At 36.2% G+C, this 14,314-nt stretch overlaps 2 protein-coding genes across 5 annotated transcripts; both read right to left on the bottom strand.

Moving 5' to 3' along the window:
- Positions 1–927: 927 nt before the first annotated feature.
- On the bottom strand, positions 928–4,287 carry LOC125866300 (probable protein S-acyltransferase 3). Of its 2 annotated transcripts, XM_049546639.1 has the most exons (7): positions 4,123–4,287; positions 3,922–4,030; positions 3,413–3,592; positions 3,023–3,331; positions 2,691–2,912; positions 1,724–2,169; positions 928–1,277 (listed from the first exon to the last, which is right to left on the bottom strand). In XM_049546639.1, the coding sequence occupies exons 2-6, from the start codon at positions 4,021–4,023 to the stop codon at positions 1,744–1,746; spliced, it is 1,239 nt and encodes a 412-aa protein (XP_049402596.1). In that variant the 5' UTR covers positions 4,024–4,030; positions 4,123–4,287; the 3' UTR covers positions 928–1,277; positions 1,724–1,743. The 2 variants fall into 2 exon arrangements, with proteins under 2 accessions (XP_049402596.1, XP_049402597.1); XM_049546640.1 differs by lacking the exon at positions 4,123–4,287 and having other exon boundaries at positions 3,413–3,629; positions 3,922–4,021.
- Positions 4,288–5,057: 770 nt separating this feature from the next.
- Positions 5,058–12,856, bottom strand: LOC125866370 (histone-lysine N-methyltransferase, H3 lysine-9 specific SUVH1-like). 3 transcript variants are annotated; one of them, XM_049546733.1, is made up of 4 exons: positions 12,754–12,843; positions 12,381–12,437; positions 9,975–12,300; positions 5,058–5,382 (listed from the first exon to the last, which is right to left on the bottom strand). In XM_049546733.1, exon 3 carries the CDS (start codon positions 12,176–12,178, stop codon positions 10,022–10,024), a length of 2,157 nt encoding a protein of 718 aa, XP_049402690.1. In that variant the 5' UTR covers positions 12,179–12,300; positions 12,381–12,437; positions 12,754–12,843; the 3' UTR covers positions 5,058–5,382; positions 9,975–10,021. The 3 variants fall into 3 exon arrangements, with proteins under 3 accessions (XP_049402690.1, XP_049402688.1, XP_049402689.1); XM_049546731.1 differs by having other exon boundaries at positions 5,058–5,385; XM_049546732.1 differs by lacking the exon at positions 12,381–12,437 and having other exon boundaries at positions 5,058–5,385; positions 12,754–12,856.
- Between the last annotated feature and the right edge of the window lie 1,458 nt (positions 12,857–14,314).

The following is a 14,314-nucleotide window of genomic DNA, read 5'->3' on the forward strand; positions in this document are numbered from 1 at the left end:
ATCAACAAGATAATATAATAATAAGTAATAATAAAAATCTAAGAATACAAAAATATATAATACCAATACTCCAAAAGTGGAAAAAGCAATATATCCGACTATCTACTAATCGTCTATTTTAATTCTTGATCTTCACACATTTCTATCAAGGGTCATTGTCAACCGTGAACTAAAGTGAAAAGTCGTAACATATATTCTTCTTCGATTGGAAGTAACAAAAAATGTTAGTATATGTTAAACTCATTTAAATATTACTATTTTCAACAAAAAAAAAAATCCTTCATTATTTCTCCTTTTTTTAATGTCATGAAACAAAAAATGGTTTTTAAAAAAAAATAATAAACAGTCTGGTGGTTGTTGTTTAGGCAAAAAACGTGCACGCACAGCACAATTTTCATTAGTCTTTGGAATGGAATATACCAATGAAGCATTACTATCTATCACAAAGAGAAACATTCCTCTTTTGGTTGCACAATTCATTTTTATTTTTATTTTTATTGTTATTAATTTTTTTTTAGATTTTATAGTCATGTGTCCCACTGCTAATTAAGTTGGTGAGGTGATATGCAATGTACAAAAAAGTTGGAGGAAAAAAAGATTTGTTGTACTAGAAAAAAAGTATTATATTTGTTGACCCTTTTAACAATCATTATTGCTCGGACACCCGATAACCTCAAAAATAATTATAATTATTCGTGCATATATCTTGAAGAACTATCTTATACTTTTGAAAGGAGCCCTCAAACATCTCTATTGGGTTGGGGCATTTGGTTGTCGTGTCCTTTAGGCCCTTGAGTTCGATCAAGTCTCGGCTATTATAGCTTTAACCGAACTTTCAAATTCTGAGTCTGCCTCTGTTTATGAGGCAAGTAAGTTGCATTTATCAAAAGAGTAGGAGGAAGTAACATACAAGTTTACAGGAGGACAAAAGTCTAAATGATATGGCCTCTTAAAAATTAACAAACTGTATATAGATAGATCCATAGATAGATAGAGAGGGTAAACTGTTAAATCTAAGCTAAAACAAAACTGAAGAAAAGGAGACAAGTTGTAAAGAAGATAAAATTATATTATACTGTACAAGAGATCAGTAGCCTCATTTAGCTCCATTTCCCACTCTATATTTCATTTTTATGTACCAAAGACTTTCCAAAAGAGTTGCTGTAATTTGAAGACATAAAAAGAAACCAACTACTCTTTTCAGCCTTTGCAAAATCGACATCTGATGATCCCATCCAACATAATGTATGTCGATAAGCATCGCTCATTTGCTTGACCTGTCAAAACATATAATATAACATAACATGGAAAATCGGTCCCTTGGCCGTATAGTGAAATGTTGTTATAGGCTGTATCTGGTGTTGCATCAATGCAGAGAAATGATAAAAGCAGTACTGTAAGATTTGTCTAAAAATGCATAGTATTTGGTGTTTTCATCAATAAAAAGCAATGATCTCAGTAAAATGTACCACTATAAGACTTGTTTATTCATGCATTTGTCCATCAGTAAGATTTACTGATGAAATTCTATATTAGTACTCTATACCAGTGGTGTTTTGTACAGATATTTTTGGTTGCTATATATAGTGAAGTTATGTTATAGAGAACATATAATATAACATAACATGAAAATCAGTTACAGAGAAAACTTGGTTGTTATAGTGAAATGGTGTTACAGAGGACAGTTGTTATAGAGAGGTATGACTTTATAAGAAAAAACTACCTTTTATCTATGAAGAACTGCTATGAAGATCCACGGTTGCTGTCTTCTTCAGTTCTGCCATCTTCGACTGTTCTTTGTTCATTTGAAAGTGTTGACTCTGCATCTTGATCATCAGGAAAGAAAAGAGGATCAAAATTTGCATTATCGTTTCTCGTCTTCTTCAAAGATTCATCAATGCCACCATAATCCACTTGGAAAGTAGCATCCTTCCCGAGTATGCCTCCCATCTCTAAATCAAACTTCCCTTTAGAGTTGATTGAACCAAATCTGTGACTCATGGACATGGATCTCATACTTGCATCGTCTTCTTCAATCACCCATTCGCGAAAGTTGACCAATGAAACCGGGACCTTAGAGCATAAGATTTCCCTGAGATTCTTCAAAATGCCACGGCTGTATGGGTTCTCTTTCTTTTCATAACGATATCTGAAGTTTTCATACGTTGTCTGCAATAACATGTACAAATACAAATCAGTCACAAACATGTCTGCTGTTTTTATTAGTTTTACTCTGATGTTCCTTATGTATTTTGAGTACTTCCTTTGAGCTGAGAGTCTATCAGAAACAAGTCTCGTACATCCTATCCTACCCTCCCCAGACCCCACTTGTGGGATTACACTGGGTGTGTTCATTTGTTGTTTCTTATGTGTTCTCAACAGTTGGATTTCGCTAAGAAAACTAATATTTGGATGCTGGGACATTTCAGTTAGTGCAGAGGGCACAGCCCGACTTTTGTCCCAAAGTTGAAAACTAAATTGCACCTCAAAGCAAGACAAAAAGAAAAGGAGAGATGCATACATATCTATTGAAACCATAATAGATGAGAAGGGAACTTGTAATAGGTGCATTTTTTGAAAAAACAAGACCAAAGGGACAAAAGAATCATATGAGATTGCACTGATCCACATAAATTAAGATGTTATGTTATAGAGATACAGAAACTACGATTAAAGGGCGAGAAAGTTACCTGGTTGGTTGACATTAGGTAAAAATGGAAGACACTTAGCCCTCCGACAAACCATACAGCTATGAAGCAATAGCATATCAAAACCACAGATACAACATCCGTTGACATGGCATGCAAAAAGCTCCCTGGTTGTCCAAGAAGGTTCAGCAGTGAAAATGTGAACACATATATGCACAAAGTTGTTGTTGATGTTATGAAAAGGAAAAAGCACCGATAATTACGCTGCAACACAAGGGGAAAAAAGTGTAAATGAACTGTTAATGAAGTAAAGACAGGAACTTTCAAACTACAAAGAAAAATATCGAATATTAAGAATTGAACAGATGACTTACAACTCCAATACACTGACCCACCCATGGACAGTGGTGATCAAATCTCTGAACACAGTTGTTACAAATCGAGCAATGAGAAGCACGTGGTGGACGATAGAGCAAACATGTGTCACAAAACTTGACTTTTACTGAATGACCATTGATAAAAATGTCCTTTGTTCTTGGTAACTTCACATCAGGGGCTGCATTGCCTACCCACTCCATAGATGCTGAACTTGCATTCAATATTTCATCCAAGTCAGGTGGCCGCGAGTTCCTAGGAACTATTCCTGGATTTCTTGAAGATGTCATGAAGAGAAAACTCAACGCCTGCATTAAATCGGTTACAGCGTTCATTCTTAGTGCTATTCAGTTTATGCAATTTTATCTTCCAAGTGTTGAATTACATACCAAAACTGTGATGATGAGTCCCACAATTAGTACCACATGACCATATATTGGACTGACTTTTGGTATCATGAATAGCATTTTTATGCAAAATGTCAATGCAGGAGCCCCTATCAGAAATGTCGATAAGTACAGTGATGCTGCATCAGGACCAAAGATCAATCTTCCTCCACATAGAAATTTCTGAAACATTAGATAGAGCTTTTATCATTCAGCTATTCTGCATCAAAAAACTAGGTAACATTGACTTCTTGCATTAGCTTATCATAAATGAAAAACCAGCATGAATTTGTAAAAGCCCCTTGACAAGGCTTGTCCTAAAAAAGGCAGCTCGGTGCATAAATCATCACAACAAAAGGTGGCCAATTCCACGGCTCAAACTCCTAACCTACACGTTTACACATATATAATTTTACCGTTGTTCTAAGACTCCCCTTCTGAACAAAACTCGTTCTTAAACTACAAAATTTCATACACGCAATCAAGATCAAGAAAGATTAAAAAGGGCTTACATTGCGACCCTTCCAAACTTGATAAAGCCTTTTCTTCAATTTAGAAGGGTCCATAGATTTGGAAGAAAAAGCCAAATCTTGATTTGTGATCCCACCTCCCATCACAGTGCTAAATCCAAATAAACAGTTAGAAGCAAGAAATTATATACTCTCTTTTTTTTCCTTTTTTTGGTTATTATTATAGATGTAAAACAACAATACCCATAATTTATTGAAGATCAAAAAAGAAAATGAAGATTGTATATTGAGGGGGTGCTGGTGCCAAAAAAAACATAATAATTTGGAGAAGAGGAGGAAGAAGAAAAAAACAAGAATTCTAATTTTTCTCTCTCCTCACTCTTTCTCTCTCTTCTTCTTGATTGATCTAAACCAGCTTTTCCCCAGCTCTACATGTTGAATGATGGTTTCTTTTCTTTTTTCTCTCATTACCGTTAAAACAGTTTGGAGGAACCGAACATTTCGCGCGGATTGTGTCTTTTTTTTTTTGTTGGAAAAGAGGTTTATGTTTCAATTATGATGTAGTTTAATCCTTTAATGTTTTGTCTTTTAGGATATTTAGTCCATTTTGTCTACGGAAAGCAAATCAATTCTCTATATCTATCATCATACTTTGGTGGCATTACTTTTAACCGCTCTAATCTGATGTGTACTATTCGAGCTGACAGCTTTTTGTTAAATAGTATCTCTATCTTCGTGAGGTAGAAAAAAAAGTTTGTTTTCACTCCTCCTCTTTCCTAATGGGACTACACTAGGTTTGTTGGTGCATTCATAATTAAAGGCTATAGTTTTATTCAATTTTTGCCCATCTTTAACGACATAATCAATGTAAAATTTCGTCGATAGACCCTGACTCAAAATAAAAAGTGTCGTCTATGCAATTTCGTGCACACTTCATAATTTCACCAAGCTTAGATAAACAGAAAAAATCATTTAATATTTTGCCAATTCTAAAATTTAACATCTTTCAGCATCAGCGCTCGCTTCATTGACCTCTACGTCACATTGTTAGGAAAGCGAGAAAATAGTTGTATTGGAATACATTTCTCAATAGAGTGAAACAATAAGGAAACCAGTGTATGCTCCAGCAATCAAAGAACTTAAAACAGAGCTGCAACAAAATAACACTAGTCTGATACATACATAATAAGAACACTACTACAGGTCTAACACATTAATAGGATATCGTACAATATCATCAACTAGCCGAAGCCGGTGAAAATTATGAAGAGCAAGAAGAAACCTGTCTTCACTGAATTTTACCCTGTCAATGACAATCCTAAGTACTTAATAATACATAAAAAGCAACAAATTGTCTAGAGTCGTTGCAAACGATAAGCTACAACATCCCGGTGTTGGGCTCCGGGTGATGACATAATTGATAATACTAGATTCCATAAGTTATCCATTCAGAGGGTGTACCAGATGTCCAAAACCTTGCTGCTCCTATCTTCAACTACTGATCTGCTGCAAGAAGGAAAAAACAACATTTTTTAGTGTGCTTTTTGGGGTAAAGTAATTAAATGATATTAGAAAGCATCAAGAAGATGCAAAGTTACAAAAGCACACTGACATGTTTTAGTGTTATGTGTCCATGACTATATAATTTACATGGTGTGTCTATAAAGAACCAGGAAAAGAGGAGACGAAATGGGAAGAGGGAATAAATTAGAGAAGGGAGAAAAGAGGAGGAATTCATCCAGCTACTTTAGAAAGAATTCGGTTGATTCAAAGGTAGCCTCATTATGTTTGACTTACTTTCTATTTAGACCATTTCGAAAAGACAAATTTCTAAAGTGGACGATTTAATTGATCTAGAAAACTCAAGTTGCCGTCCAATTAAATCACTTCGTATTTGTTTCAATTCCATGTTGACTTTTATACCTTTTCCCCCATTTTCTAACCATTAATTTTACACATTCAAGATCCAGCTCTAGGGGTTTGGTCTGGCTATAAGAGCACAAATGTGTGGGTTAGAAACAAAACACGGGTTCGAACCTTGCAGCAGACAAAAGTGAAAGGTAGAGGAACAGGCTCATTATCATTTATCCACCGAGTTTTGAACTGTAAGTCGCTAGCTTGGGGATTTCTGGTTATAAAAGGACCCATTGGGATAGGCGGAACTGGGAACATAAGATGAAACTATTAGGATATCACCAGTAAATGTACTACCAAAGACTGTTTCAGACCTGTCCCATCTGATATTAGAATGTGGTGAATGGAGAAAAAGAATTATTCTAAATTTGAGAACATGCGGCTGGAAGTTGAAGAATTTATAGATTTAATCGACAAATAGTGGAATCTTACAAATCAAAAAACAGATCAAACATCGGAATAGCTAAGAAGTTGAGACTTCAAAAGAATGACAATAAGGAACAGAATGTCAAGGTATTTGACATATTGGAAAAAAAAAAAACTACAATCCTCAAAAGCCTAGAGGATTTGGATAGACAGAGAGAGAAAGGCATGGAATGAAAAGAATTTGTCAGTTAAGAAATTTCTCTCACGTGATCCGAGAGATATTGCAAGGGCTGAAGAAACATCATGGCGGTAAAATTCAAGGATGATTAAGGCTTCATCAAAGGAATAAAAATACCCAAAAACTTCATAAAATGGTGAATACACATGAGATGCAATCACATTCTTTATGCAGGACACGCAGGGAAAAACTATGTGGAAATAGCTCACATTCTTTATGCAGATGATACAGTTGTGCTACATGAGGAAAAAGGAAGAAAAATTGCTTTGCTTAAAAGCTATACTTGTGGCCTTTTGAGGCAATTTCTGGTCTACAGACACTCTCACCAAAGAGCAGCATATTTCCAGTTAAATCTGAACAGATGATACAAGAACTGACAGAGATAATGGGATGCCAAGGAGAAGTTTTCTAAAAGTTTACTTGGGACAACCTCTTGGATCCAGACTGTCAGACACAGAGATTCGGGCGGGGGGGATTGGACAGTACGTTGGGGGTTTTTTCTTACATACTTCAGGTCAAGGTTTACATAAGCAGATGCAATTTTCTACAGCGCAGAAGCCAAGATTGAAGAAAAATGAACCACAGCGATGAAAGTTAAAACAGATGGTAGCTTGCACATTAAGAACTCTAGATTAAACAATGAAAATCTCTTGTTCAAATGGGATTGAAGATTCAATTCTGGAAAAGATAGCTAGCTATGAAAAAGAGTGATCAATTACAAATATAGAATGGAGAACAAATGGTGCACAAAGCCAATTAACAGGTCATATGGTGTGGCTGTTTGGAGACAAAACAGTGATCTGCGAGATCAATTTTGGATCAGTTGGAAATGGTCCAATTATCAGATTGTGGCTGGATAAATGGACAGAAAATGGTACATTGATAGACAACTTGTTAGATATCTTCCATCAGACAATTGATAAATAGATTACAGTTGCACAGTGATTGGAATGGATTTGAATGGAAGATAGGATTTAGAAGAAACTTTAACGATTGGAAGATTGTTAGGGTTACATCATCACTACAACTACTGGAACAAGTAATTGCATTGAAAACAGGAAGGACTAGTGAAGGTGAATTTTCTGTCAAATCGTTCTACCAAACCTTGTTTAAGAGGAAGTTTACGAGTCAGATCACTGGCCCTAGAAAAAGTTGTGGAGAACAAAAACTCCAAAACAAATGGCTCGTTATGGATCTATAGCAGTGCACGAGGTAGGTCTCACACAGGACAATCTACAATGAGGATTAAATAGATGCATCAGGTGTTTCTTATGCGAAAATGCTGAACCAGCAAGACAGATACTGATGCTACATTGCAATTTCGGGGAAAATATGAAGCATGTTTAGGAGTAATTATGGAGTTCACTGGGTGATGCCAGGGAATGTAAAACAAACAGGCTAGCTCACAGGAATGAAGGTTCAGAAAGGATGTGGAAACCTATGGAGAACAATATCTTCTGTTGGATAGTTTGGTTAGAACGAAACGTAGATGTTTAGAGGAGAAAATAGAAAAAGAAGAACATAGATGTCTGTATAATTTAAAATTCTGGGGTAAATGAAATAATGAAAATGACATAGAACCAATGCTTAGACCTCACAGATGGTCAACTTAATTACTGAAAGAATGTCCACAACAGTGTGCTGGATGCCTTACCAACTTACATGATGTCTGTTTTCCCAGCACCAGCTGGTGTAATCCACAGAATAGAGGTACTCAGAAGAACTTTCTTTTGGCAAGGAAATGAAGATAAAAGGAAGTATCATCTTGTCAAATGGGAAGAAATGAACATAAGCAAGAAGATAGGGGGTGTGGGCATCAGAAACATGAAGTTTCAGAACCAAAGCCTTATGATGAAGTGGTTATGGAAGTTTGCATCTGCGGGGAACTCATTGTGGAAGGAAGTGATTGCTGCAAAATATGGAATGGGGGATAAGTGGATGACAACAAAGGTGACCTCTCCCTATGGGTCTAGTGTATGGAGATCTATCAGTGATCTATGGGATTTGGTGCTAGAAAGATCATATTGTAAGGTGGGAAATGGCAGAAAGGTGGCGTTCTGGATGGACAAATGGTGTGGTCAGGTCCCATTAAGCCAAAGGTTTCCTGACCTCTACGACCTATGTCAAATGCAACAAGCAACTGTAGCCGAATTATGGAATGACCAGGGGTGGAATTTGCACTTCAGGAGGAATTTAAATGATTGGGAGATGTGCAGAATAACTGAGTTTTTGGTTACCCTAGCACAATTTAGTAACCTGTCTGAGGAAGAGGACTCACTGGTGTGGAATGTGGGGAGCAAAGGGTGTTTCACAGTAAATTCAGCATATGAAGATCTCAACACAGTTGGCTTTGAGGAAGTAGAATGGCCTTGGAAGATGATATGGAAAACCAAGATACCCTATAAAGTAAATTGTTTTACTTGGCTGTTAGCTAAGGAGACAGTTTTGACACATGAGAACCTGAACAACAGAGGCGTTCACCTATGTTCCAGGTGCTTTTTGTGTGAAGAGCAAGGAGAGACAGTCAACCATCTCTTCTTACACTGCAAGTGGACAACCCAGCTGTGGCAAATGTTCACCAATATGAGAGAGATTAAATGGGTGAAACCAGGAAGGATCAGAGAGGTTTTGAAGTGCTAGAATAGAGATGGAAATGCAGGAAGAAAGGAGGAGAGATGGAAGATGGTCCCATCATGTATATGGTGGACAGTATGGCTAGAGAGGAACCAGAGATGTCATGAAGGAAAGCAGAGCAACATACAAAGACTTAAGCTTAAATGTTTAGCTATATATTATTTTTGGTGTAAACAAGTAGTCTTAGATAGCTCAGAAGTAATCAGCACAACTATAGACTGGCTGTAACTTGGTAGGTATAGGATCCTATGTAACTACAACACTTTTGGAGGGGAACTACACTTTTGAGGTAGTATACCTGTGGATAAATATAGACTAACTGTTACTTTTATCAAAAAAAAAAAAAGAATGTCCAACTTCTTTATGTATATATCTTGTACCTAGCGGTACCTTAATGGTACTATCATTTATTTGCTAGATGAAATTTAGCTTACTTTTCAAGAACAAAGATGATATTAAGCTAGATAGATACTCATTTAACAAAACCACTTATTTTTAAAAAAAAGATACTCATTTAACAAGCCATGGCAAATCAACCACACATCTTGCTCCCTCGTTAACAATTTATTAAATCCCTTTTGCTCTATGCCTCTATTAAATTGTGCCCCCCAATATGGTATGCAAGGACTGTAATTATCAGATTAAAGAAAGAGAAAGCAGGAGCAAACTGGGAAACCTGAATATGAAGGGAAACATAGAGCCCCTGCCACCTTATCTGAGTAGGCACAAGTATAGATCAAAAGGTAGAACAAGAGAACTCCAAAATCACTTCAATTTGTAAAATCAATGGAGATGAAGCAACTAACTTTATACAGCTAAAATGCTATTCAGAATTCTACATAAAATATGTTCACATGATAACCAGCAACCATGGATTAGAACACAAAACGAGCAGTAGAATGAAAGAAACGAGATACTTTTATATTTAAAAAGGAAACCATACCTCGATATGGTGTTGACTAGTGAACTCCATTTCTGTAACCATGACAACTAGTAAAAATACCCTCTACAGTTCAATGACCCACATAAGCATTTCTTCCTCCTTCGATCTGCTTTGTCTGGTGGAACCATACCATAGTCAAAAGTCAATTCTTGCATGGGAGGAATATGTCTAATGGCAAAAAAGGCAACATGGTAGAATGTCTCATTGTTGATTTCACGTACAACAAGCTGCCAGAAAACGTTAGGTGAACAACTATGGTTCATAAAACGAGCCACATTGCCACCTTTTTTTGCACTTATTACAAGGGGATATGGAACCTTTTTGGATTCGTCATTATAATCACGCACAGCTTCCAATGGTTCATACATGCGGGTAGCATCAAATATATAATCATCATCACCGTCATTGCCAAACTCACCTACCCTAGATTCCTCAATGACTTCTCCGGCATATTCACAAACAAAGCCACCTCCGCGTATGGGATCCCAAGATCTAAGTCCCCAACCTCTATTTTTTGTTTTGAAGACCTCCACACGGGCTTTAGGACCTGCTTGAGAGATACGATTTCGGCAATTTGGAGGGCATGAACAGGCAGAACCACACTCATATACCAAGGTTTTGTAACTCATGAGAACTCCAAGTGGATTAAAGGGCAAATAGCCTCCATTCTTCTGAATGCAAGGACAACTGGTTCCACCAGGTTGGCATCCGCCAAGACATTGACATCCCACAGATGGATTAGACTTCATGAAAGGTTTTGAGTACTTCAGACTTGGGATATATGTGAAATAAGCAGGTCCCTTCTCATCATCAACATCATTTACAAGACATACAGGTTGGCTCTCTGCACCAGATGTTAGGTCGGGTAGGATAACTCCAACCCGTGTCGCCGTTCCTTCTCTCCACTGCTGTACTGATTTCCACAATGTAAATGCTTCAGGCTGCCCAGGTACCCTAATCAATTTGTACCTGAAAATACTGCAATTGCCCAATTTGCTTTTCTCTGCCCATGACTCCTGGACCCTATAAAGTCCATCATATATGTAGATCTTCCCCCTCCCCCCATTTTGAACATCTAAAACACCCCTAATTACTCTCACCTCATTGCCACGATGCATGCTCTTTTCCAGAGCAAGATTTCCCCTCTCAAGTTTCTGATCGAACATTTGGCCATCCCTCCTCTGAACTCCACCCTGGCCAGTATAAATTAGCACATCCCCATCATCCCCTTCATCATCATACCCTCCAGAGGACACTATGCTAACAGCAATAGGTTCCTCATCCCCTGTAAGTCTGACACTCATATAATCTATCCCTGCCATACTGGGTGCGTGCAAACCAACCAGGCACAATTCCATCCTGAAGAAGAAGATGTCACCAACTTCAACCCCAGGTACATTTCCAATCCTCTTGGTTTGATTTGTTCGAGCTCCCCTTGTCATCAGCAAATTAGCACCCTTCAGATCTGGCCTTCTTGCAGAACCTGGAGTCTCACCCCTTCTCTCTTCAATCTGGGTCATCCTTCTGCGAAACAAATCATAAACCAGTAGTATTCTCCCAGCTAGCTCCTTGTCACCATCAGCTTTCTTGACCTGATCGATCTCAACAAGTTTGAAGGATGCAAGCAGCTGGTTTAATAGTGGATCGATATCCACTTCGATTGGGGGAGTAGCTGGATTACCTGAGCCTGAGCCTGAGCCTGACTGACTTAACCTAGTCTTTCTCGGTCTTCCTCTTTTTTTCCCTGTACTTGTGTCTTCAACATCATTACCATGCACACTATAGCCACTACCGAATTGATCACTATGATTCTGTGAATCATCATCCTCTGCAGCTAAGCCATTCGAACCACGAGGTCTACCAGGCCTCCTTGACCCCGTGTCTCCATTTGCAGTTGGAGTTCTGAATGAATTTAAAGGAACGGGAGATATAGGCGTCCCAAAACCTAAACCATCCTGATTTTCAGCTGATCTACCAGACTCATTGGGGGACAAAAATGGATAAAACGGAGAAACCCCAGGCGGGAAAGGACCACTTGGAGGAACACACACAAAAGGTGATGGTTGAGGAGTTGTACCAGATGCCATTCCATTTGGGGATGGAAATACAGGGACAAGACATCTCAAAGGCTTCACATCCAAAACCTTAGACTTGTCAATGGGTCCTGCTGGCGGAACAGAGTCTGAACCAAAGCCTTGCTCCATTTCAATCGAAAACCAACAACCACAACAACAAGATCACCACTTCCACTCACATGAATAACCCAAATTCAAAGCTCAGCACTTCTCCCAATCAACACTTAGATCCATGCACAATCTCCAATTTCCTAAAGCAAATAAGAAGTCAGAACCACCAAAAAAACATTTATAGGACAACATGCACCGATAAAAAGCTAATAACCCTCACCTAAACCTCCAAAGATGCAAACTTTTTACTCAAAAATAGCTTCCCACAGAAAATTGACTGAAAAAACACAATAAAAATTCAAACCTTCAGAAAAATGAACAGGAACAAGCCCTAATTTGAGTTAACCCTAGAAACCCAGTTCAAATCCATCAAGATTTATACCAAAAAACACATGCAAACCACAAAATAAGCTAACCCAACTCAAATCTTTCAAGAAAAACCCTTTATAAACTCAGATTTGGCACAATGACAATAGAGACAAAAAAAAATCACAAAAAAGAAATGAAAACTTCCAAAAGCAAATGAAATCTCAAATTGATCGAAAATTAAAGCTTTACAGGTAAAAAGAAAGGATCTTTAGAAGGAAAATTACCTGAGAAATTGAGGAAAACGATCTTGAAGGAAGATAGAGTCGAGCGAGCAGCTTTTGAAGAAAAATTTGTGCTGTGAAAGTGTGAAGTGGACAGTTTTGGCATAGTTAAATAGTACACTGCGTTAGATTTTTGAATAAAGAAGATTAGCACAACATCTTTGTCACGTGCCGGCAAACCCATTTATTTTTCATGTGTTTTTTCTTATTTTTTTCCTCAAAATAATTGCATTAAATGTTTTATGACTTCCCTTTAATGATGATTTTGGTCTTGTTGAAAATACTCTCTTCGTTCACTTTTATTTGTCACATTTTAATTTAGCATACTCATTAAGAAAATAATTATTAATATTATTAGTTGGATGATGCACGAGTAAAATGCGTAAAAGAATTATTGATTCATTCGATATAAAAAAAAAATCATTTAAGAATTGAAAACTCATTAATTATAGAATTCTAAATTATTAATTTGATAACTAGATACATCTATTTTGAACATGCCTAGTCTAAAGTAGCTTAGTGCCTGTTTGATCATGTTTTACTTTTTGCCGAAATATTATTTTGGAAAACAATTTGAGCATAGATTATTATAATTTGAGAGAAATAGAAAATTTTCATAAAGTTGTTTTTAAAATTACTCCTAATCAATTATAGTATTAAAATTCAAAAACAATTTTAATTTATATTTATATCCAAACACAATTCTGATTTTTAAATATTATTTTTAATTACTTTTATAAAAAAATATTATATTTTTAAAATTTTTCACCATTCTTATGTTCAAGCTCACTTAATTTGGAGTAGCTAGCTCTCTTGTTCCCTAATTGTAAAAGTTTTGTAGATTTCATATTTTTTTAAAAAAAAATATAATATTTAAAGATAAGAATTTGTATTTGGTCTAAACTCAAACACTTGCCATCTATTATAGTTCTCAACATAACAAAATGTTCTCTCTTTTTTTAATTATTCAATCTTACTTCTGCACTTTACCTTCAATTAAAATGATTTGCCTCTAAGATTCTTATAATCTCAAAACAAACATAATCTCCCTATGGTCCCACTTTTTCATATTTATCTGCCTTTTTCCCATGCAATAATTAAGTGGAGTGGTACTTGTTTTACTCCATGACATTGCAATGTTAGTATTTTCCTTCATTTAATCACATAAGTTTGTTATGATTTAATTTTTCTTAATCTAGTAATTTAAATTTGTTGATCTAAGTAAAACTAAATGAGTGCAAAAGATTCAAATAATAATATCTTGACCAATTTGATACTCAACAATATTTATAACTAATCTCAATTTATTTGAAATTAATATGTAATGGTGATTTTTTTTAAAAAAAAAGGTACATATAAGGCTTAGATAAACTTGTTTGGTTGGAAAAAAAGATAAGTTTGCTTCAAGTTTACTTGCCTAGTTAATTATTTTAGCAAATTTAAGTTACACACGTCTATAACAAATTTGTACATCACAAATCTAATTTAATCAGACATAACAAATTATTAATTTTTTTCTTCTTCTAAATTATCATATATATATATGAAGAGTTGGATATTACTA

Source organism: Solanum stenotomum, chromosome 5, assembly GCF_019186545.1.
Source record: "Solanum stenotomum isolate F172 chromosome 5, ASM1918654v1, whole genome shotgun sequence".
Taxonomy (NCBI): domain Eukaryota; kingdom Viridiplantae; phylum Streptophyta; class Magnoliopsida; order Solanales; family Solanaceae; genus Solanum; species Solanum stenotomum.

What these genes read in the sequence shown, in the direction of transcription:
- LOC125866370 (XM_049546732.1), bottom strand. Translation starts at nt 12,178, where the DNA reads ATGGAGCAAGGCTTTGGTTCAGACTCTGTTCCGCCAGCAGGACCCATT.
- LOC125866300 (XM_049546639.1), bottom strand. Translation starts at nt 4,023, where the DNA reads ATGGGAGGTGGGATCACAAATCAAGATTTGGCTTTTTCTTCCAAATCT. An exon ending in TGGGTCAGTGTATTGGAGTT is followed by an intron (nt 2,913 to 3,022) that starts GTAAGTCATCTG and finishes CTTGTGTTGCAG; the next exon opens with CGTAATTATCGGTGCTTTTT. An exon ending in ACCTAATGTCAACCAACCAG is followed by an intron (nt 2,170 to 2,690) that starts GTAACTTTCTCG and finishes ATGTTATTGCAG; the next exon opens with ACAACGTATGAAAACTTCAG.